Source organism: Brachyhypopomus gauderio, unplaced genomic scaffold (genome assembly GCF_052324685.1).
Source record: "Brachyhypopomus gauderio isolate BG-103 unplaced genomic scaffold, BGAUD_0.2 sc49, whole genome shotgun sequence".
Classification (NCBI taxonomy): Eukaryota; Metazoa; Chordata; class Actinopteri; order Gymnotiformes; family Hypopomidae; genus Brachyhypopomus; species Brachyhypopomus gauderio.
In genome coordinates, this window is record NW_027506874.1 from 2731215 (window position 1) to 2757176 (window position 25962).

At 40.9% G+C, this 25962-nt stretch overlaps 1 protein-coding gene across 6 annotated transcripts in view; it reads left to right on the forward strand.

The window, feature by feature from the left end:
* Positions 1 to 25962, forward strand: part of LOC143487638 (liprin-alpha-3-like) — a 116716-nt gene that overhangs the window by 49549 nt on the left and 41205 nt on the right. For 3 of the 6 annotated variants that reach the window (XM_076986685.1, XM_076986686.1, XM_076986684.1), the window contains exons 18-25: positions 1866 to 2115; positions 8130 to 8263; positions 8349 to 8497; positions 9626 to 9710; positions 10494 to 10575; positions 12206 to 12406; positions 12523 to 12585; positions 13536 to 13562. In XM_076986685.1, the coding sequence (XP_076842800.1) occupies positions 1866 to 2115; positions 8130 to 8263; positions 8349 to 8497; positions 9626 to 9710; positions 10494 to 10575; positions 12206 to 12406; positions 12523 to 12585; positions 13536 to 13562 (991 nt within the window). Of the gene's footprint in view, positions 1 to 1865; positions 2116 to 8129; positions 8264 to 8348; positions 8498 to 9625; positions 9711 to 10493; positions 10576 to 12205; positions 12407 to 12522; positions 12586 to 13008; positions 13563 to 13967; positions 14102 to 25962 lie in introns of those variants that run through there. The other 3 variants (XR_013124321.1, XM_076986687.1, XR_013124320.1) reach the window with 3 other exon arrangements.

The following is a 25962-nucleotide window of genomic DNA, read 5'->3' on the forward strand; positions in this document are numbered from 1 at the left end:
TCAGCCCGCTCTGGCCAACGGAGCTACGGTATAAGTAAGCTCCCCTGAGCTTCGCCACCACCATCGGGAGGCACTTATCAGGCAAAAGACAAAAAAAAACAATATGTTCATTACGTAGCAAATAAAAGCCTACTAAAAATGACCACTTATTTAACTTACCCGCCCGCATACCCACCCGTATTTTAACTTACCCGCCCGCATACCCACCCGTAAAATTTTGGTATGTGTAAAACCCACCCGTTTCAGCATCTATTTGCCCGTACCCGTGGGTACCCGTGGGTACCCGACCCGGTGCAGGACTCTACTGAGAGCCAAAAGACCGGAACGTGCACAAAGTCCTGGTGAGGGCAAGGAAAGGGTTCATTTCTAGAGTAACTTCCATGCTTTATTCTGTAATGTTTTAAAATCTGCCCCCTTTTGTCACAATTGAACTCACAGTATTTATACTTCCAAATCATATTTTCTGTCCGCTGTCCATATTTTCTGTCCTCTGTCCGAGATGCAATGAAATGGCTACCTAACATTGCATGGTGGACATCCAGCTAGCAACTTAGCTGGAAAAAGTTTCTGATAATTTGCAAGTATACCAGATTATATGCAAAGCTGAAAACAATATGCAACCCAATGAAAAATACCTAAATACAAGAAATAGAAAAAACACTGTGGTCATAGCATAAACTAAACAATGGCACGATAGCACAAGAGACAAGAGATACTGAAGTGACTAGACAACACAGTAACAAACTGAAATGACTTACTGAAAATGGTGAATCACATGCACTTCCCTCACCGTTCCTTGTCTTCTTTCCCTCCTTTTCTTCCTCCTCTTCTTTCTCTCATTTGTCATTGTTATATTTCCCCCTTCCCCCTCGCTCTTCGTCGACAAAATCTCACACCTCTGCATGTTCTTGCTTCAGAAACATTGCGGAACGGGGCAAATGTATCTGGCTTTCAAACTAGCCAATGAAATCTTTCCATTTAGCAATGGTACAAATTGTTTGATTAATTCAGTCCAAAGATACAGGTTGTATGTACAAAGTGGTCAAAAAGGTTCCGTTTATCTAAAATGTTTGGGTTTCAAATGGGAAATCATTATATTTCTGTCCAAGAGACCTAATGTATTTGGGTCCATATAAAATGTGGGTTTACAGTTGACCGGAGAGCCAAGCCGATTACAAAACTGTTACAAAGGCAGAAACCCTGAGTTCAGTGAGCCTATGGAAAGCAGCTGGTTCCATGAAGATTCTGGAAAACCATCAGGGGACTCACCTCACCTATGGTCACAAGCTTCAGTCACAAGAGTAGTGACTGAAGGAATAAGACTGCAAATACAAGCTACTGAAATTAGCTTCCTAGAGATAGGTTGAGGAGTCCAGTCATCCGGGAGAGACTCTAAGTTGACCTGCTGGTCCTCCATGTAGAGAGGAGCCAGTTGAGGTGGTTCGGGCATTTGGTCCGGATGCCCCTGGTGTGCCTTCATGGTGAGGTGGTCCTGGCATGTCCAACTGGGAGGAGACCCCAGGACGTGCTGGAGAAATTATATCTCTTGGCTGTTGGCTCCGTCACCCTGTCCTAAATAAAGGATGATACAGAAAAGAAAAACAAGTTTATAATAGGCATGTGTACATTGGTCACCTGGATTTGAACAGGCAGCAATTTTCATCTGGGTCATTAAATAAATCTTTAACACACCCTGGCCCAGAACAGATTGAGTTACCAACATTTGGTACTAAAATAAGCTTACTTTTGCTTAGGTAGAAATTAGGACAAGGTAACATTTACTATTGGATTGTTTGAGAATGTTTGAAGAGTTTCACTGGAGGTTTTATTTTGTTCTTCTGTGCCTGCTCATATGTGCCCTGCAGGCTTATCCAGGAGGAACGAGAGAGTGCTGACATCAGAGCTGAAGAGATTGAGAGTCGAGTGAACAGTGTGGTGCTGGATGACACAATGCTTCCTGCATCATCACTGGGTGGAAGTGGAGGAGGATGTGGGAGAGGATTCATCCCTTCTTCTCTCACGTCCTCCACACTGGCCTCCCCGTCTCCCCCAAGCTCCGGTCATACAACCCCCCAGCTGCCAGCATCCTCTCCCGCTCGTGACCCTGATGTACAGGTACATGACAGAACACACTAGTAGACAGTAGGGCTGCACGATGAATCGTATTTTTATCGTTATCGCGATGTGAAGTTTCACGATAAACACATCGAAAGAGCCACGATAACTCCTTGAATAACAGCAAACTCAAATTGCATTATCCTCGTCCAGCAATAGAGGGAGCTATTCACGCTGCAGACTATGATCACGTGACGTAAGTAGGCAAGAGGCAGAGTGAGGTGAACACGCTCATCAGACACGCGATTTGGTTTAAGCCTGGTTTACACTTGACGCAGCGCGAGGGTCCGCAAGGCGAAAATAACGTAATCACGGTGGCTTCGCCCGTGCGCGATGGTCTCGCGCGCTGTCGATTCACGAGGTCGTGCACCTCTCGAATTTTGTAAGTTCGCGCGCACCGCGTCTCAGCGCAATGAGAACAGTCATGTTTGCCGGGTTCATACACCTATACAAGGTGGAATTAAAGCACTTGTACGTCACTTTCAAGGCCCATTTCAATAATTTCCAGCTCGTTAAACTTAATTGAGTTAAATATTTATACATATACTCTAAATGATTCGAAATAATTCGCTTTTTTTATCACATTATTTAATGGCTGTTTATTTTCAAAACGCCCAATCTTAACGTCTTCACGTTCTTTCATGTTTCGTCCTGGAATTACAAGAGGCTCGTATTTGTTAATGTAATTACAAGAGAACTCTTCAGTCAGACAGATATTTGTTGTGAAACGAAGTAGTTACAATTTCAAGTACTTTAGCCTAAATTCCAGCACTTTTCAAACCTGATACACAAAGCAACATTAAAATTGGTCAGGTAAATGTTCATTCCCCTGTATTTGAGGGGTGTTTTTTCTATACTACTAGGCCTACATATCGTTTCGGACAACACTGCAAAGAATGTGACACGGCAAGATTAAACGCTTCCGTCGTTCGCGGAGGTTTACGCGAGGTGTGCGGAGTCGCGCTACGGTCACTCGTGAAAGTATAAACCTAGATTGAATCTATTGTTGAATAAACCTGCAAAATATTTGGAATTATTCTGGATTCATTACACAGTAAAAAAAAAAAAACTAATTAACGTGCTGCTGTTCAGAGACACTACATCTCTGTATTTAAATCTTAATTTATCGTGGTTCACATCGATATCGGGATATCCAACAATGTTATCGCACATCGTAATTCTAGTCCATATCGTGCACCCCTAGTAGACAGCATATGAGACAGATAATACATTAGATAGATATGAGTGCAAACAGTAGCTCTGCAAAAAAAGACGCGTTTGGGCGTCTGCTACCTGTTTGTTGTTGCCATAAAGGCAATCCCCGGCATCGTCTTGAGATCGCGGTGCGATATATATGCATTTGTGTGAAGCACTGGAATTCCATGGTTGAGAACGGATTACCATATTTTCTGGACTATAATACGGTGCGCCTTATACGTGTACTGAGTACCACACGTAAACCAATCAGAGAACACTAACACTAACATATCGTAGTATTCTCGGATTGGTTTACGTGTGTTTCGCACATAAATCAATCAGAGATTACTACGTAATACACAATACCGGTACTTAGGCTTACCTACAGGTATGCTGCAAAACAACATTTGTTTTTCCACAACCCTCAAATATGGCACCAGTGAAGAGACACGCATACGAGGCACAGTTCAATCTACAGGGTATCAGTTATGCGGCTGTAAATGGGAATAGAGCAGCTGCGATACAATTAATCTATGGTTCGAAAATGGAGGAAACAGGAAAATGAACTGCGTCAAGTAAAGAAGTCGAGACAGAGTTTTCGTGGTAACAATGCGAGGTGGCCACAGTTAGAAGACAAACTTGAACAATGGATATCTGAACAAAGAGCGGCTGGGAGAAGCGTCTCGACAGTCACTATTCGACTGAAGGCAACAACGATAGCACAAGACATGAAGCTAGACGATTTTCAAGGAGGGCCTTCTTGGTGCTTTTGTTTTATGAAATGGCGTCATCTTTCTATCCGTGCAAGGACTACTGTGGCACATCGACTGCCAGCAGATTACGAAGAACAGCTGGCCATTTTCCGTACATACTGTCGTAAAAGGATTACGGAGAAAAAGATCGAGCCCAGCCACATCACCAACAAGGATGAGGTCCCCCTCACTTTCGACATCCCCGTGAACCATACTGTGGAGAAAAAGGGGACTAGCACGGTATCGATACGCACCATAGGGCATGAGAAGTCGGCGTTCACCATTCTTGTCTGTCAAGGTAATGGACAGAAACTACCGCCAAAAGAAAAGTTTCCAGCCGGAGTCATAGTTAAGGCTAACCAAAAGGGCTGGATGGACGAGGAGAAAATGGGAGAGTGGCTGAGAGAGACCGGGTGGTTTTGTATGTAAAGAGACCGGGTGGTTTTTACCACACATCATCCGTCCCTGCTGATCTTTGACTCCATGCGCGCTCATCTCACAGACAACGTTAAAAGCCATGCAAAGAAAATTAATTCGGAGCTTGCCGTCATTCCGGGAGGATTAACAAAAGAACTCCAACCGCTGGACATTGGCGTAAACAGGGCGTTTAAAGTGAAGTTGCGAGCAGCGTGGGAGCAATGGATGATAGACGGTGAATACTAAAACTGGGCGACAGCGGCGGGCGAGTTACGCCACTGTGTGTGAATGGATTGTGGATGCCTGGGCTAAGATTTCTGATGTAACTGTCATTGCTGAACAGCCGCCTGGCGACGAGACTGACTCGGACATTGATGAGCGATAACCCGGACTGTTCGTTAGAGAAATTGCGCAGCTTTTTAATTCAGACACAGAGGATGAGGACTTTGATGGATTTGTGGGAGATGAGTGAGTAAAAATAATGTGTGTTTGTGTGTTTTGTCAAGTAGTAAAGTAAACTTCAATTAAAAATCACAGTTTCGCGTCCTTTACTTTTCTTGTAGACCATATGTTTTAGCATGTGCCTTATAATACGGCGGCGTACAGAATAATACGGTGCTGTACAGAATACCGGTAAGTGCCGTACAGAAATAGAGTCCGTAATTGAGACTGCGCCTTATACGTGTATCAAATACAGAAATTGAGCCCGTAATTCAGACTGCGCCTTATAATACGGTGCGTATATTCTGTAAAATACGGTAATCCGTTTTCAGTTATTTATTATGGGGAAAATTAATAAAGAACTCATATTTGCTTCTCGATGTCTGGAACAAATTAGCGTCGAGTTGCAGGGTTCTACTGTCTGTGTGTGTGTATATATATATATATATATATATATATATATATATACATATATATATATATATATATATATATATATATATATATATATATATATATATATATTAGGGGTGGGACGCGATCAAAAAAATTTATCGAATTAATTACAAGCGTTGTAATTAATTAATCGAAATTAATCGCATTTTAATCGCATTTCAATATTTAACGTGAGAAATATTAATTTAAGTTTGAATGATGAATGAATCAATGAATATAAGCATAAACTTCAACATCTTGTTTATTTTTCCACCAGTCTACTACACAGACCAATAGATGAGTGCAGAAAACAAAGCAAACAGTTTTCAGAACACTGGAAATTCTGACCAAAAATGTTTAATTTTGGGAGCTTTGCTCATGATATTGGAAGAATAAGAAGAAGTGAAGTAAATCAGATGTTTTTTAATACCATTTTAGATGGTAGACTTTTTCTTTAATTTCCCAGGCCTCTTACACAGGCATCTCCATAGTGCCTAGTGATCTTCTGCATGCTCAAAGCAAATGACTGGATCTTTCATTCATCATCTATAATATGAGCTGTCACACCAAGATAATTCTTGTTGCTAACAGAGGTCCAGTGATCCCCAGTCAGAGCCACATTTAGGGCACTCTTCACAATAACCAAATAATGTGATGCGTAAAGTATTGTAATGATCCTTAAGGGATTATTGGGTTACTGTTTCTTTAAGTTGTGTGTGCGAGTGGAAAAGTGCGCGAGGAGCGAGAGTGAGAGAGAGAGAGGATTCGGTTATTTTTCTTGAGTGAGTTCGCTTTTATTAATGTTTAAATAAAAGAGACGAGTTGTCAACAGTAAACTGTCCTGGTATTTAACCAACGTTACAGTATAAACGCCTCCGCCGCTCGTGCAAGGTGTGCGGAGTCGCGCGCATCACTAGCGAAAGTTTAATCCAGTCTTGATTAGGTTTAATCAGTCTTAATGGTCCAATGAAGGTAATTTAAAAACCAGGACATTTCCTCACTTAAAAAAACCCCGGGACAGGATGTGAAATACGGACGTTTGTTCACCCTATCGTACTAGGAATACATTTATCAGCTAAGTGATCATTACTGACCTGCGCATTAGTACCAACATGTTTTGCGTTGAGGCGGTAACGAAGGGTGGAAGTGCTCGTGTGATAAGCGAACTCCTTCCTACATAAAATGCAAATAACACTATATTTATTTTTACTTCCATCTGGACGTTTCTTATATTTATATTTCCCATCCACCAGCGTAGCGTCTTCACTCATCTCCATCATGCTCATCTTATTGTGCGTCCATATAATCTGTATGTCTGGAACTCATGCACTGAGAAACATTCACGGTGCAAAAGTGTCTCATGCGTTAAATGCGTTAATTTTTTTAGTGCGTTAATTTTCCTGTAATTAATTAATCGAAATTAATGCGTTAAAGTCCCACCACTAATATATATATATGAGATATTTGTTGAGTTAGCTGGATAACAACAGACACACACAAATATGCATCTCACTGTGCTGAATTGTCTCATCTTTGCCCAGCCTGCATCAAAGGTCCTGTCTGGTGTAGTACGTATCCCTGCCATATCAGACATTTCTACTATTTATCAGTAGAAACACATGCTCCACAGGGCTTTATCCTCCCATAATGATTCCTCTTCCTCCCCATGCTCCTCTTCCTCAGGTGTTTGCTATCTGATGTTCTTACTAAGCACTTCAGCACTTTGAGCACCTTCTTGTATCTTGGTTGTTTCTGGATAGTGGTGCTGATGTTCAATAGTCCCCCGCTACCTTCCTTCTACTTAGTGTGCAGTCTCAGAATGTTAAATTTGGGATGAAACACTCCATGAATTGTGAGACGTTGCTTTTTATTGTTGTCAGTGGCTTCTGTCTCCTTCTTTGGCCAGTGGCTCACTCTGTAGGTATTTGACTTTGCCTAGGGTTAACCCTAACCCTTATATGTTCCCTTCTGATCCCCTAGGGTTAGGGTTAACCCTAACTCTTATATGTTCCCTTCTGATCCCCTAGGGTTAGGGTTAACCCTAACCCTTATATGTTCCCTTCTGATCCCCTAGGGTTAGGGTTAACCCTAACCCTTATATGTTCCCTTCTGATCCCCTCAGTTCTCAGTTCCATCCGACTACTGTTATCCAGTCTGAATGAGATTCCGATGTCATTGCTTTATATCCTGGTGAGATAGATTAGTTAGTCAAGATCTCCTTCACTTCTGGCATACAGTTGGGTTTTATCCATGTCGAGATGGTGGCTGATAGTTCTTCATCCTGTAGCCCGTATCTTGATGATTTCACTGAGGGGGTTCGTTCTTTAGCAGAACAGCGCTGAGGACAGGGCATCTCTCACTCTTGATATTGACATGTCCTGTGGGCCTGAAGTTGGCTAACCCTAGGCCTCTTCAGTGTTTGAAGAAGGACTGTTAATGTTTATACAGCGTTTCAGGATCAAAGTGTTGGTCATTGAATTATAAGCTTTCTTGTTAATCAAGATGGTGCATAGGCTGGTCTGTCTGATCATCTATCCACCAGTAGCTGGTGCTTCACTCCTCTCGCTCATATATTGATCCATGTGCCATGTGTCATAGTGATAATGATGCCTGACAGAAAGTGGAATGTGTATATGAATTGAAGGCAAGAAATCTTTCATGAATTATTTACAAACTAAACATGTCCAAATGTATTACGTATATAGTAATGCAAAAAATTCTGTATCATTTTTGTATGTGTGTATATGCTACTAAAATGTTTTTTACATCCAGAATGGTAAAGGGGATGAGAAGGCACTGGCCCTAATAGATTCTGCACCACCATCTGGCCCTCGAGCATTGCGATTGGACAGGATGACCCACACTCATCCAGGGGCGGGACTAGATGACCCACGGGATTTCCGCAGGTGCATTTTAAATGCTATTTTTGTTTTTCTTTTATGGAGCATTTTCAGTTCTTGATGTAAATACCCTCTGCCTTCTCTCTCTCAGTCTCTCTGTGGACTCATCAGTGAGCAGCAGCACAGACTCTCTGCATAAATCCAGCAAGAGGAAAAGCATCAAATCTTCAATCGGTCGCCTGTTTGGGAAAAAAGAGAAGGGCAGGGTGGGAGGAGCTGGGCGAGACTCCGCCTCTTTAGGTGACTGGGGCATTTTCCTGAGCTTCCTTCATGTGGAAAGATGTGCATGTTCACAAGTTTAAGGAAAGTTTCATTATTAATCTTAACCTAGCTCATGTGCGACAAGATTACAACAATGGGGGGGTGAATTAAACCTCCATAAAAACCATGCAGACGGACTAATTAGGTAGTACAAGTGCATACATGAATTTGTAATTAATAAAATAACTATATAACATTAAAGTCTCAAACAGAACAAACAATGAGATTCAATATACATACAACAAGATATAGTAATAAACTTGAACCAATATAAATGCACTCGTTATATGTATATATACCAAAATAACTCTGTCTAACACTAAGACTGATGCTGTCTCTCCTCACACATGTAGCTGCTGTTGGTTAGAGTTAGTGTTAGGGTTAGGATAAGGGTTAGAGTTAGGGTTAGGTGTCTGGGCAGATTTCTCATGATTTTGATTTACAGCTTGTACCTCTTGAACTTGCCTTAACAAACAAAATGGTATATGCTATTTTAAACACTCAGTATATCTGCTGAAAAAAAATTAAACAAATCTACAATGACTATGGGAGTATTCACCTGCAAAAAACATTTAGAGCAAAGCATAAAGATATAATGGCAGGAATTGCTTTTCACAAGATTCCTACAACAAGAAGAAAAATACGATATAAGCATTAGTCAAGGCCAAGAAGCTAATGTGCTAACCAAAGGATGGAGCTAACAATGTGAAACTTTGCTCAATATAATGTTTTAAAACTCAAAAACCATTTATTTCAATTTGCAGTACATATTTCCATACTCATAGTGACAAGATTGGGAAAAAATGCTCATATAATAATCATTTAATGTATTAAAAGAGCTACTTATGAAGAGCACCACAGAACTGTACCTTTGTCAGTCAAGCTCTCTGCAGACTGAGGTAAAAGCCAAACTGGAGATAGGGGGAACACTACAGGTGTAAAGAAGGGATAGAATATGTACGTACTCACGTAAGCCATCAGAATCAACTAAGTTCTTAAAATGAAATAATAATAATAAAAGAGAATTTTCTGTGAAATTAACAAAAAAATACAGTGAAATGAACAACAACAAAAGTAAATTATTTCATCTGCTATATATTCATACAGCTTCAGTGCCCTCCGATGACCTCCCAGCTGATCCACCAAGTCTCAAACTGGGAACACTGGAGAAGGAGCGGCGCAGCAAGAAGAAGTAAAAACTCATCCATGTCTACCATATGAGACATTAAGACTCATCCCTGTCTACCATATGAGACATTAAGACTCATCCGTGTCTACCATATGAGACATTAAGACTCATCCCTGTTAAGACTCATCCCTGTCTACCATATGAGACATTAAGACTCATCCCTGTTAAGACTCATCCCTGTTTACCATATGAGACATTAAGACTCATCCCTGTTAAGACTCATTCCTGTCTACCATATGAGACATTAAGACTCATCCCTGTTAAGACTCATCCCTGTTTACCATATGAGACATTAATACTCATCCCTGTTAAGACTCATTCCTGTCTACCATATGAGACATTAAGACTCATCCCTGTTAAGACTCATCCCTGTTTACCATATGAGATATTAATACTCATCCCTGTTAAGACTCATTCCTGTCTACCATATGAGACATTAATACTCATCCCATCCTCAAGAAGAAAGCAAAAATATATATTTTTACTAGGGAAAATAAAAAATAGTAACGCAGTTACTTGGACAAGTAACTTTAATCTGATTACTGGACTGGAAATAGTAGCGCTTTATATTACTCGTTACCGAAAAAAGGGGTAAGATTAGAGTACCGCGTTACTAACATTATAACATGTAACATAACATGACATCACTGCATATGAGACATTAAGACTCATCCCTGTTTACCATATGAGACATTAAGACTCATCTCTGTTTGCGATATGAATATATAATTGTGTGTCTAGCCAGAGGTTAATTGGTTGCTCTCAGTCTCATTCTCTGTTTCTCAGACATGACCTGCTGGAGGAAGCATGTCGTCAGGGTCTTCCCTTTGCATCTTGGGATGGTCCTACAGTGGTTACATGGTTGGAGGTGGGAAAAATCTCATTACCAGTTTATTTTATGTGCTTCTTAAATTACACTGTAGTTGCAGTACAATTCTTGAGTCTTGAGCGAGTACATAGTCACTGTAGGGCAATGTAGATCACATTAATGGAAAATAGAAGTAATGAGTATAGCATCAATTCCACCACCAGCAGCTGCAAATATACACACACACACACACACACACACACACACATACGTTGTCATCAGTCACATTCAACGTCATCAGTTACTATTTTGGGGGGAAAAAAATCACAATTTTCTGATTTTCTGGAAGAAATCAACACTGCTTTTGGATGCATCATTGTGAATAGCAGACAGTGGTGGGTGTGTTGGGCCTTCATTTACATTTACATTTTACATTTACGGCATTTAGCAGACACACTTATCCAGAGCGACTTACAAAGTGCTTTGCATCCAATCACAGAATAGGCCTGTAGTTACAACACAGAGGAAGATTTCCAAGCAGACAAACTCATTTCTAAATTTCCTGCTAACCTCAGGGGCTCATTGTGAAATCTGCAGTTTTAAGAAATTCTGACAATTTTGTTACTTTCTACTGAACTGAATGTTTTAATAAGCCCAGGCTGTGTGTGACTAATGTGACTAAGTAGTGTTTGTAATTCCATTAAAATGCTTGTCAAAATCCAGGAATGCCAGTGTTTATGTTTAAATCCACATCAAACGTCAAATGATTTTGTGAAAGTCAAAGATGCATAATGTTACATTACTATGTAAAAAAAGATCTCAGGCATTTAACCCTGCGCTGTCCAGTTAAGGCACATATCATCATGGAAAACTGGATACGTAATGTGAATTTCACATCTGTGAATGTGTTAGGGCCCTAAGTTATGATGAAAGGAGTATGAGAGTAGCTGGTCCTGTTGTTCAGCTGGTTGAGCCAATGCTGTCGTCATGACCACCATCACCGTGCCAGCAGCACAAATATTGTAACATAAATGGTAACAATAGAAATGTAGGTTGACTTGGATAAAAGTGTCTGCTGAAAATATCAATGGACTAAAGCAATTTGAACTTGCGTTCAGTACACTGTGCAGCTTCATACCTCTTGAAATTCATTTTCCCCATCTTTGTCTTTTTCTCTGTTGGTTTGTGTTTTTCATGTGCTGGGGTGTGGGTGTGTGTATTTTCTGTTGGTGAGTGTTGCTGTGTTTTCCTGTGTTGGTGTGTGTTGCTGTGTTTTCCTGTGTTGGTGTGTGTTGCTGTGTTTTCCTGTGTTGGTGTGTGTTGCTGTGTTTTCCTGTGTTGGTGTGTGTTGCTGCGTTTTCCTGTGTTGGTGTGTGTTGCTGTGTTTTCCTGTGTTGGTGCGTGTTGCTGCGTTTTCCTGTGTTGGTGCGTGTTGCTGCGTTTTCCTGTGTTGGTGCGTGTTGCTGCGTTTTCCTGTGTTGGTGTGTGTTGCTGCGTTTTCCTGTGTTGGTGTGTGTTGCTGTGTTTTCCTGTGTTGGTGCGTGTTGCTGTGTTTTCCTGTGTTGGTGCGTGTTGCTGCGTTTTCCTGTGTTGGTGTGTGTTGCTGCGTTTTTCTGTGTTGATGCGTGTTGCTGCGTTTTCCTGTGTTGGTGTGTGTTGCTGCGTTTTCCTGTGTTGGTGTGTGGTACAGCTGTGGGTTGGCATGCCTGCGTGGTATGTGGCAGCATGTCGTACTAATGTGAAGAGTGGGGCAGTGATGGCTAACCTGTCAGACACTGAGATCCAGAGGGAAATCGGCATCAGTAACCCCCTTCATCGTCTAAAACTGCGTCTTGCCATCCAGGAGATGGTCTCTCTCACCAGCCCTTCAGCACCTGCCAGCACTGGTTCTGTATGCATGACTTCAGACATACTCAGACACACACTCACTCTCCACTTATATATGTATACACAGCATATTTAAACTGAATATATTTTAAGTAATGTTTGTAATTTTTGATATCCCAGTCAACCAGTAACATCTGGATGACACATGAGGAGATGGAGTCTTTGGCAGCTGCAACAAAACCTGTGAGTTCATTTTCATCACCCTCTTACCCTCCAGTTATGAAAACCTTGTTCATTTATGACACTTATAAAGGTAGCAAAGTCTTGAGTTTATCATGCTTACTGCATATGCAAACCCTCACGCTCCAAACTGCGTTTGTTTAGTCATGATTTCATATGCACGTTTTTTTATATGTGAAAATTATACATATATGTTGAATTATTTTTAAATATATTCACTTTTGACTTCTTTTGTATTGATGTATGTAAATGTATTGTTTGTTTTTATTTAATATAATTTTTTCAATGCAGTTTTGGGTTTGTAGGTGATTTTTTTTCTGTTTTACTTTTTCTCTCACTGTCTGTCTCACCTTCAATGTCTCTGTCTCACACTCACTCATTGTCTCTGTCTCACTCCCTCACTGTCTCTGTCTCACCCTCACTCAGTGTTTCTGTCTCACCCTCACTCACTGTCTGTCTCACACCCTCACTGTCTCTATCTCACTCTCACTTACCCTACCTCAAAGAGGATCAGTATGTAGCTGCTGAACTTGAATCTCACCATCACCATCTTGTATATTTCTTCATTAAAAGCCTTTAATTCAGTTCTCTTCACTATTTGTAGTTTTCACAAATTTATTATCCATGACCTCAACCATAACCCAAATCCTCCCTTAACCCCAACGTTAACCCTAACCTTAACACTTTCACTTTCCCATGGTCTTAATCCTTTCTCTGGACTCTTAATCTTGACCCTTTCCCTAGTCTTGAAACTTTCTCCCTAATTCTTCTATCTTCTCCCTCCTACCTCTGAACCTAAACTCTTAACCTTAACCCTAACCCTGATCTGTAATCCTAACTCTAACCATAACCCCTTATACCTAACCTTTACCCCTTATCCCTAACTTTAACCCCTTATCCCTACCCCTAACCCCTTCTCTTTGTGGTTTTACTCTCCTCTTTATCCTCTGCAGGAGCAGAAAGAGATCAGCTGGGATCAGGTGGGCCTCTTCACTGAAAAAAACAAAAACCATTGTTCAAGTGTTTGGTTATGCATTATATTTATAAATGTGTATGAGTTTATTTTTGTGTACATTTGTGTGTGTCAATAGTGTGTGTAAATCTGTATGTGCATGATTCCATCTGCGCGCGTATGTTCATTTGTGTGTATTTGTTCTTGTAGATCCTGGCATTTAGGGACATGAACCATGAGTGTTTATCTGGTTGCATGTGTGTGCATGTGATTATAGATCCTAACATATCGGACTTGATTCATGAGTGTCTCCGGTTGCGTGTTTGTGTGTGAGTGTATGCGTGCTTGTGGATCATAACATACAGGGACTTTAATCAGGCCAATATGAAAATGTGCTTCCTCACTTCTATCAGTATGTGAATTTTGCAACCAGGGGAAAGAACACACTGGGCCTGCTTGCAGCAACATCAAAGGGCCGTTCAGGGCAGCACCACACCCCACCACCACCACAACGCTCCGCTCCCTGGCCCCACCACACCCCCAACTTGCCCGGACACATTCTGAAAGGTTGGGAGACCTTATAAGAAAAGCTCTTCCCCCTGCTGTTACCTTATTAATTGTTCAAACTAATAAGAGGCCAGCACCCTGTGATCTTAGTGGACGGGGGGGTTCATAATTGGAGATAAGTTCCTGGAGGTAATCAGGAGCAAGTTCGTGCATTGCTTTATAGGTCAATAGAAGAATTTTAAAATCAATATGGAACTTAACTGGGTATCAGTGCAGGGCTAATAAGACCAGGCTAATATGATCGAATTTTCTGGTTCTCATTAGAACTCTGACTGCATTTTGAACCACTTTTATTTTGAAGTTCATTTAGATTTGAGCATCCTGACAGTAATGAGTTACAGTACAAATTTTTCTGCATCAAGCTGGGATAAAGCATTTCTTAGCTTGGCAATGTTACTGAGATTTAGAAACGCTATCCTAGTAGTAGGGATGTCCCGATCCAGCTTTTTGAACCTCCGATCCGATACCGATATTTATTTGCACTTCCGATACCGATATTGGCCGATACCAATACCAACCTATCCGAGCATGTATTAAAGTTTAAAGTTATTTAGCCAACTTACTTTGTTGTCAAACTCGTGTTGAAAAGCGTTTTACTCTTGATAACAAGTAGCCAGCTGAATTAGGTGTGTTTGAATAATACACAATGGTTGGTAAGGAGAAACTGACCCGTTTATTTAGCAATTAATAAACCAAAAATAGACAAAATAATAAATAACAAACAGAAATGGCATCAGTAAACCAAGGCTTAAAAAGCCATAAGTGCAAATAATATTGTAAATTGTATTTTTAAAAAGTGGCAGTGTTACGCTTCACAAACATTTCTGCCACTGTTAGTTGTGTAGGACCTTTCTTTTTGTCTTCGATTTTCTTTAGAAACTCTTCATGTTGTTTATGGTGGTATGGTTACAGCTTTACCACAACGCTTGACTTTACTGTGGCACATGTTGCACTCTGCCTCTTCGTCTTTGTCGTCCTTTAAGGTAAAATAATCCCACACAACTGACATTTTTACCAATAACTTCAAATTTATATGGACGTCTTAATGGTTAGGAGATGCCGCTAAGATAAATTGGGGAGACGCTATGCTCGTGTGCTGAAGGTGTGCTGGAAAATGCGGACCGGATTTACTCTCACTGGTGAAAACACAGCACAAACTGGAATGGATTATCTAAATGGGTGCGCTGGAAAACCCGGATCGGACCCGGATACCGATACGCATTTTTTGCAAATATCGGCGGCCGATCCGATCCAAATATCAGATCAGGACAAGCCTACCTAGTAGTATTATCTATATATTTGTCAAATGATTTTTGGCCACTGAGCCAGGTGTAATGGGGTAGTCTGCGAGATTTAACATTAAATCTGGTATTTTCTGTCTTGTGACCTCTGGACCCAGAAGGTGAACCTCCGTTTTGTCCCCATTAAGGTGGAAAAAGTTTAGCGACCTCCAGAATTTTAATATCTCTTATGCAGACCTCGATTTTTCCTAATCTGGATTTGTCATGAGGTTTGGCTGATGTGTAAATTTGGGTGTCATCTGCAGTGAAAGGTGACACTATGTTTGTTTATTGCTATGCCCAATAGTAGCATATATAATGTAAATAATAGTGGTCCTAAGATGACGCCTTGCGGGACTCCATATTTCACTTTTGTGCATTTAGAGGGAATTTTATTGAGATCTACAAACTGATAGCAATTAGTTAGGTAAGAATTAAACCATGAAAGACCTATGCCTGAGATTCCAACCCAGTTTTCTATCCATTCTAGCAAGAGCCTGTGATCTATTGTGTTGAAAGCTGCACTAAAATCCAGAAGCAATAATAGAGATATCCATTCTCTTGATCTGAGGCAAGCAGGAGATCATTTGTTACTTTAACCCCTTTGTGCAGCTATATTCCAGCGGCCATTTTTTAAATTCCTCAGATGCCCGACATAGTCCACTATAAAACTAGATATCTCAAGTTGTACATATATGAAAATGATCATTCATGGCTCAAACTGAATTAGACAGTTGGGGGAACATATTGATACACTTCAATATCATATTCCTTGGTTTGTTTTATTTTTGAGCCTCTATCGCACATGCAAATATGCCAGGAATGTCAGAAACGCACACTTGAACTTGAGCATCACAAGCATGTATATTCACATAGTTATTCATGTGAATATAATACATAATACGGTCTATAAATTTGCAATATATTCCGCTATGGTCTTTTCTAATACAGAAAAAATGAAGCAAATCCATGCAAGCATTGCAAAGTTGTTCCAAGGAATGTCAAGTTCACCACACCCTGTTCAAATATGCCACACCCGATACACACCCTTAGCCAACCAAGCTAACATGCTAACATACGGGTGTACCGTCTCACTTCCGGGTTGGCGAAAATTCCGAAAATTGCTCATATATTCCATACAAAGTAATCCTTTTATGTTCGAAAGTATCCGCAATCGGAATAAAAATGAACAAAATAATCCACGGCTGCTTCAGTTTCGCCGAACAGTGTGTTCTGGGGAGCTTAGCTTAGGTTAGCAAAGGTTAGCTTATGTTGCTATGCTAGCGGACCGACATTGGAAATGAACGGCGACTTTCCGAGGGTTAGGGTTAGTAAAAATATAATTGACCAATCATGGCAAATGGCTTTCAATCACTTCTAAGGCTCTAGCTTGTCTCTGTGGGCTTATAGGTTCACCCTCCCCCCCTTCGCACCTCGCTGGGGGAGAGGTTGTAAAATCTGTCATTCAAAGTCACTACCCCCCTTCTGACCAACAAAAACCACTCAAATCAAAGCAGAACCCCTTCAGCTTTGTAATAAGAGGACAAATCAGCTTTCAAAACGCTTCGGTGACGCTTAGGGGGCAGATTTGTCGGAGCATCTCATTCAGGAAGTGGATTACGCAAAATTTTGCAGTGAGGTGAGCAAGCTTTTTAAGGTATTTATCCACAACGGATATACGATGTTATGGTCTTAAATTAAAGCCTTATTAGTACACGATTTTTTCGGTGACAAAACATGGTCATCTTACTTCGTATACTTTTTAAAAGGACAATTTAAATGGCGAGTCAAGTTGCATGTGTAAACCACATGTTGTAAACACGGTGTGTCCAGAAGGGGATTTCTTGAAAACAATTGCTTGTAGATGGCTGAAAATCGGTATGCAGGATGTTATACTAATTAAAAAAAAATACAACTATTGCGTTTTAAGAATTTTCGGCGATATTAATTATTTTGTGTGGATAAACAGATTTTGCCCGGCGACGGGATCGCTAGGGGGCGCAAATTGTCAAAGAGGTTAATTATGGCTGTTTCAGTACTGTAGTGGGGCCTAAATGTAGATTGGAACTTTTCAAATATGTGATTCCTATGCAGATATAAGCATAATTGTTGGGCCACAGCTATTTCTATGGTCTTGGATATAAATGAGAGGTTCCAAATGTCTATAACTAGATGGTACAGTTGGATCGACTCGGTTTCTTGATCAGAGGTTTAATGACTGCTAGCTTTCAGGATTGTAAGCAGAGCCGGAGTGGCTAATCGGGAGATTCGGGAGGATTCCCGATGGGCCGGTTCATGTTAATCTCTAGTTTGGGCCGATTGGGAGGGAAAATAATTTTGGGCCGGATTTGGGCATAAAACTCCCGGGCTGAAAAAGTGTCCCACTCCGGCCCTGATTGTAAGCCATATGGTAGTGGATGAGTTAACTACTGTTAGAAGAGGTTCAGTCACAACTGGTAGTACCTCTGAGTAATTTTACATTTACATTTATGGCATTTAGCAGACGCTCTTATCTAGAGCGACTTACAAAAGTGCTATGTAGTTGCTTGGAATCTCCAAGGTAGAATAGATAGTCCTGAACACAAGGTACTCTAAGCTGGAAAAACCACTAGACGAAAGTCATATGATACCTAACAATTATACCTGAATATACACATCCCCTGAGGAAAAAGACAGTAAACAATTCCTATAACCTAATTATGCACAATACCTGAGAAAAAGACAGTAAGCAATACCTGTAACTAACACCTGAGTAAAGAGACGATAAAGTACAATAGACAAAGCATAATTATGCAAAGTGCACTTGAAAGAGGTGGGTCTTCAGTCGGTGTCTGAAGACAGCAAGTGACTCCGATATTCGGACACACAAGGGAAGTTCATTCCACCACCTTGGAGCCAGGACAGAGAAAAGTCTGGATGCTTGTCTCCCATGTGTCCTGGATGATGGAGGGTCAAGACGAGACATACTTGAGGCGCGGAGGGCTCTAGGTATGCATCTGGGTTTTACCATGGCCATCAAGTAAGGAGGAGCTGGACCATTCTTTGCTTTGTAGGCCAGCACCAGGGTTTTATATTTGATGCGGGCAGCTACCGGAAGCCAGTGGAGGGAGCACAGCAAGGGAGTGACATGGCTGAACTTGGGAAGGTTGAAGACCAGCCGAGCTGCAGCGTTCTGGATCAGTTGCAAGGGTTTGATGGCATGCATAGGAAGACCAGCCAGTAGGGAGTTGCAGTAGTCCAGTCTTGAGGTAACAAGGGACTGGACAAGGACCTGAGTGGCCTCCCTAGAGAGAAATGGCCGAATCCTCTGAATGTTGTGGAGGGCGAATCTGCATGATCGTGTTGTGTTAGCAACGTGGGCCGTGAAGGAGAGTTGATTGTCGACAACTCCACCAATTTTGTGGGAATTGAGTCTAATGTGCAAGTAGTACAATTTAACGATTCAATTATTTTGTCCAATTCTGGTTCTGGGAGTGAATGAAAAGCTTCAAGCGTTTCTTCTAATGCAAAATTTTGTTCAATATCAACCAAACCAAGTGACAGATCAGATGGATTATCCCTAAAAGGTTTTATATTAATATTATAAAAATAGACTGTATTTATTGTAAATAACAAACAAGGTTTCAGGAACTTTAAACGCAAATAAAAATAAGGATTGCAAAGATAAACCAAAGATTAATGGAAACAGAAAAATGTTCCAGCTCTGTTTCCCCCTAGACTTGAGGAAGTGAGGTCAAAGTGTGTCTTTCTGCTCTGGCCATGCCCCTCAGGTAGCAGCACCTGTCTTTATTGGCAATGGCCCAACCAGTGCAGCCACTACATGGAGTAAACTCAAACAAAATAGTATGAAAAAACACAAACTTAAAATGACCATTTTGGCTCCTACACTCTATGGATTTCTTTGTTAATAAAAAAGAGAATATTAAAGACTTTGGATAGTTAGATTTCTTGAAATCTGTGGTTCAGCGCCTACTTGATTTAGAAATTTAGAAAAAGAAATCTAGTATTGTTTTTAATCAATGAGGCCATGTCTGTTGAGCGTGCTTTAGTGACTGCCCTTTTGTACTCAATAATGCTGTCCTTCCGGGCACAGTGGAATATTTCCAGCTTAGTCGATCATCATTTCCACTCTAATTTACATGCTATTTGTATTTGTATTTATTTATCTATTCCTTTATTCCTTTTTATTTTTATTCTTCTTTGTATTTTTATTCTCTGATATCTTTTACCTGCTATTTGTGGACAGCACTTTGGTCAACTCTGGTTGTTTTAAATGTGCTATATAAATAAATTGGAATTGGAATTGGAATATATGTTTTAAGTTCAAAGTCAAAGTGAACTTTATTTTCAAGTGCACAGCTGAACGAGATTGCGTTCCTCCAAACTCCAGTGTTAAAGCACCAGAACCCAGAGTGGCCGCTGCAAATAGTGCGCCACCGGCTTCGCAGAATGGGAGAGAAACATAGTGTTTTTTGAGGGAATTGACTCAACATCTTCCAGGGTGAGAGGTGCAAGACACAAACTACACCAGGTCCCCCACGAGTCAAACACATATCCAGATGTGAACGTACCGTCCGGACATGTGGGTTCTCCCGCACCATGACTCCTCGTGGAAAAAATAGTGTCAATTGCGTTGAGAGACCACCTGATTAGATCTAATGTCTTGTTAAAATTTGAAGAGCAATGTCAGGTTACTAAGACAAGACAGAATCTAAGCTGAGCTGAGCAGAAGGGAGGGAGATAAAGTGCAACCGTCTCTCTTGAAAGCCAAAGAGAGAAAAACAAAGACTTCACTTAAGTCTGTCAGTTAAGTCAATAAACTGTGTTGCCGTTGATGAATTAATGGATGAATTGATGAATTTAGGAGACGTGCGGGTATTCAGTTTAACACTAGAAGCGCCATGCCTCATTTACATACTTAGACCTAGAAGCGCCGAGGGCCAGTTATCTGACCGCTTTCACCACCTACTACTAGCGTGTTGTTTTCACCTACTTAAAGCGCACCTCGGGCGGTCAAAAGACTGCTGAGTCTTTACACAGGGGAGCTGGTACTGACACATAATTAACGCTAGATGGCGTTTTGTACAAAAGGAAGAATGAGCCGCCCAAACAAAATATTTGTAATGGTGACTTTTGCACGTAACGTCAATATGTTAACAAATTAATGTGACTAAAACTTTTAGAATCAGTGCCTTGTGACCTTGTTCTCAGGAGCTTCCCCATTGCCAGTTTTGTTTAGTTTCATATTGCATTTCCTGGTTTGTGCGAAAACGCAAATGCAAAATATTGTTTCAGTTTTGTTTCTTGGTTAGTGTAATAGTTTGCTTGGTTAGGGTAATAGTTTGCTTATTTGTCTGTGTGTTATTCTGTTGGCATATATGTCACTATATTATTATGTCCATACAGCACACCAGTAACCCACTGGCCCGCACCCCCCACTGTGAACCGTTCACATCTTTTGTCTTGCTAATGCAACAGACTGCGCTGGAGCCTTCCACCCCCACATCCACAGAAAGCTTGTTCAGTAGGCTACTCAAAGTACCAAAGTGAAGCCCGTATACTCAATGAATGTTATGCCATTTCAAGTTTTAATGTCTAAAAGTTGTGTATGTTAGTGAATTGCAGGCTATGGTGAACATAACAAATCTACAAATAAATGTCTATAATGTCTATAATAACAAAAAGCACAAATAGGCTAAATTAATTACAAAAATATCATTATAAAAGGTAAGCTATGTACCTTTGCGTAACAAAATGCAAAATTATTAAAATGATACTTTTGATGGCTTTACGAATATAGTTGCCTCTCTCCTCTCTAATGTTCACTTTGTTCTCTCGCTGTATTGTGTTGCTGTTTCAAATGGAGAGGTGAATAGCCGATGTGTGATCCCACATCCTAACGACTGTGTCACCAGTTGTTTGAAGATGTTTCCATCACAGTATGGAGGTTCACAAGCAGCGTTATCACCATTCGGCGATTTACATGTAGCTTATATTGCATAAGTTTCGTTCCCCACCTCAAATTAAGTTCCATTTATGTAGTGAATTGTGAACTTGAGAATAAACCTCTATCGCTGTGGTTAACGTTCATGCACTGTTTGAACAGTATTTGTGCATTTATTGCGGCTTGAATAAGTTTCGTTTCCCACCTCAAATTAAGTTCAATTTATGTAGTGAATTGTGAACTTGAGAATAAACCTGTCACTGTGGTTACTCTTCATGCACTGTTTGAACAATATTTGTGCATTTATTGCGGCTTGAATAAGTTTCGTTCCCCACCTCAAATTAAGTTCAATTTATGTAGTGAATTGTACCAACAATAGTGGTTTTGTTTGCCAACAGTGTTTGCATGTGCCAGTGAAGTGAAGAAATTGTCAGTCGTTAGTTACATTTCTTCCTTTACCTGTGTAAGGCTCCATCAAATGCAACACAATATTTTCAGACAACCATTGACCAGCCGGCCTGCTTTCATCTTTCCCTAGATAGGGAATTGCATTCAACATATATTTTGTAGTGCTGTCAATAGGTTAAAGAAATTGTGAGATTGATTAATTAATTATGATGTGTAATTAATCTAATTAATCTATTTTTAATCTCACCTAAAAATCGCTGAGAAAAGCCTTAAGAGTTTTTCTTTTTCATTTAAATTCACTACATAATTGTGGCAGATTAAAAGTCTGATATATAACAAAATATTAAGGCTTCATGAAGTCTTTTATTTAAGACAAATGCAGTCCTACCCAAAAATTAAAACAAAGCATCAGTCAACATATCAAAAAACTATCACGTCCAGCCCCTCCCTCCTCCCTGGTCCCGCCTAGCTTCCCTGTTCCCAGGGTTTCTCCCTCTGTCTGTCACGCCCCTGTCGGTAGTGCCCGCACCTGAGTCTCATTACACTCCCCTGTTTCAGAGTATATTATCCCTTCTGTTTCAGTCGTCCGTGTCAGTCATTGTTTGTACGTGAGTCCTCCCCGGTTTTCTCTTGTGCTCTTTGGTTATGGATCTGCCTGTTACATGTTCCTAGTTCTTCCTATAGTTTGTTCTGTTGTGTATGTTTTCATTCTTGTTGCCCTTCTGCTCGGTTCCGTATAGTCTGTCTCTGTCTTTTTGGATTGTTATTAGTTTCCCAGTCGCTTCTGTTGTTCTCTGGTTGTGTTACTCAGTAGTAGTTTGTTTGCCCTCGTTGTGTTCAATTGTAGTCTTTTCCCTAGTTGTGTTCTGTCATGTTGGTTAGTCTTCCGTCCGCTGTCAGGTTTGTTTTCTCATGTCCCTCTTTGCCTTAGTTTTATGTTAAGTTTGGTATGCTCCTGTACTTGTCTGTTAGAATATGTTATCCTGCTCTGTCTCCTTTGTTGTTGTCTAGTGTTTTGTTACCCCCTTTTCAATAAATCTACTAAAAGCTGCATTCGCGTCACTCCCGCTGATCTACAATGTTACAAAAACAGAACACTTTTCTGAGCAATACAATTACTGAGCATTGAACTAGCGTTACTTCTGCTCTAGATAATAAAAAACAAATAAAACGGAACCCCATTAAACAATGCTGTACATTAGCACATCAAATAATGTTCATTACAAAATAAAGTGCTGAAAAAAATAAAATGACATTAGTAAAACACTTCTGAGTTGGCTACAGAGAACATGGCAGCTTTGTTGACCTTGTGCCTTATTTCTTTTTCTTCAGCCAGTCACCGAGACAGACCAGCTTGGTCCCATTTTCTGGGAGCAAGGCTGCCCTTTTCTTTTGCACTATGTGGCCTGCAAGGCTAAACAGTCTCTTGCAAGGTACGGAGGTTGCTGGAGAGGCAAGGTACTTGTGTGCTAGAGATGACAGATTTTCATAGGTTCCTGAGTGAGCATACCACCACTGCAGGGGACAGTCATTAACACTGATACTGGGCTCAGCTCTGTAGCGCTGGATCTCTCCAGACTCTATTCCAGCTTCTTCTAAATCAGAGTCGTCGAACCCTAGATCATCACTCCTCCTCTTCTTCTGAGCTGGTTCATCATCCTCTGTGGAAGGCTGGAAGGGAGCTGATCTTCTGGCCTCTGCTGCTTGGATCATGTTCTCCAGACTGGTCCACACCTAAATGAACGGATGAATAGATGATAGGTGGATGAATGAATAATGATTAATGTCATTTAAGACATCATTTATGTCATTAAAGTGCAATGGCTCGTTTTATTTATTATGAATCACTTTTAGCATTTATCTATGCTGAAAAATCTATATAAATTCTGATTTGATAAATTTAACTCCTATCTAATCCTTAGTCTTTACCTGTTCCCTCTTTTCTCTTGGAAGACATTTCAGATCCTTGAAACGTGGTTTCAATGCTGTAGCCACAGTGAACCATTTCTCATTGGCATCATTTCGCCATGCTACCAGGTCCTTCTGGAAGGCATTCTTGAACTTCACTATGTAGGCTGGATCATCATGGTCCAGATGGCGAAATGCAGGCAACACTATAGAGCAAGAGACATGGGCTTCACCACCCAGTACCACCCATCTGTCACATACCTGCAGAGGTGGAGATGTTGGCAAAATTAACATATCTACATAATAATGATGATATTAAAATAAGTTGTAACTGATTTCCAATGTAATTGTCTTAAAAATAAACTACCCAATACCATTCATTTTTAGATCACATACGTGACTGACACTAGTTTATCTAGTTAAAATAGACACACATTTATTTTGGCTTACCTGCATGGCTCAAGCAGGACCTCCAGCTTTGGTTGGCATGACCAGTCTGTGGTTGTTCTGTTGGTCCAATGTAGCCTGGACAGCCTCTCGGTTGCACAGGAGGCGTGAGACCATTGCAAGTGTTGAATTCCACCTGGTCGGTACATCTTGTACAAGTTGCTCACTCTTTTTTCGAAGTGCTACTTGTTGCTGGTTAAGTTCTTTGGTACTTGCAGGGCTTTGTTTGAAATGGCCAACAATCTTTGCTAGTACACCGGCAAACCCACTGCTTTCGAGGCAGACAGTGATGGTCCCCTGGAGAATATGAGCATTGCACACGATGTGCTCATATGGAAGGGCTCTCATAGCAGCCAGCTTGTTTACTGCGCTGTCTGTACCAATGGTGGATATGTTGTTTTTCATTTGCCACTTTGTGGAACTGTTCAGCTCATTCAACAGCAAAGTGCCTTGTTTCTGTTTTCATAATGGTCAGCGCAAATGAGTTAAGTTTCCACTCACCATCAATAAAGTGTGCGGTCACCCCGAGATAGCTGTGGTTGCCAGCTGATGTCCAGTGATCTCCAGTTATAGCAATGCAGTTTCTTTTCGTTGTCTTGCTGATTTTGGTCATCACTGTAGCCCTGCATGGTGGCTTGTATGTTGGGTCACTAGACGCATTTTGCAAGACTTCTGTTAACCCTTCGTCTTCCATTTATTGGCCTGCAGTTCATCGCTATCCACTTGGCAAGAACATTAGTCAGCCTGTCGGTTGCAGACTTGCTCATGCGCGGGTTGTTTTCCTCCAGTTTAGTTTGGCGAAGAGCTTTGTTATGATGACATGCTGAATTGCTAATCTTTTCTCCGCTAGTGTTAGCTGTGGCTGCACTAGCAACTGGGTGCTTAGCGTTGATGTGGTAGGCTAAACTTGAGGTGCTTCTGTGATAAGCAAACTCCTTCTTACAAAGAAGACACACCACTCTACCTTTATCAATGGTTCCATCAGGGCGTTTTTGAAATTTTAAATGTCCGTTTATTAGACCAACAACTTTCACGTGTTCTTCCATTTCGTCTCCGCGGTGCTCACCTCCCCCTCCCCTCGCTCAAATGCAGGTGAGCAACTGGGGTATCAGCTTATCAAACAAGCCAAAACACAATGACAGCCAATCAATGACTACTTCAGGGGGTGACTAACCATTGTTTTCACCCCCAACTCAGACACAATACATAAACGAATTAGAGATTAAAAAATAGATTAACACAATTAAAAACTGTGTAAGAAGCAATACTGTTTTTCACAAATTTATCAAATATCTCCCGAGATCATAGCAAATTTATCAGTCGCAAGACGGGCAGCCCTTGTGCTCTTGTCATCAAAGTGCAGATAGCACTAGGGAGTTTTTCCTTGCCACTGTCGCCCTTGGCTTGCTCACTGGGGGCTAGGACTCGGCACTTGTAAACAACTGTTGTAAAAAGCGCTATATAAATAAAATTTGATTGATTGATTGATTTACATTTACATTTATGGCATTTAGCAGACGCTCTTATCCAGAGCGACTTACAAAAGTGCTTACATTGACTTACATTGATAGCGCATGATATCTCTGAATGTCTGTCTAGACCAGCGTTTCTCAAAGTGTGGGGTGCGCCCCACTAGTGGGTTCCGTAGCGCGTGACTCCGCCCACCTCGCGTGACCCTGCGCAAATGGAGGAAGCGTTTATACTTTCTACGTGCAGTGTTCTCCGAAACGATATGTGGTAGTATAAAGAAACACCCCTCAAAAACAGAGGAAGGAACATTTACCTGACGAAAATTAATGTTGCTTTGTGTTTCAGGTTTGAAAGTGCTGGAATTTAGGCTAAAGTACTTGAAAATGCTGGAAATTGTAACTACT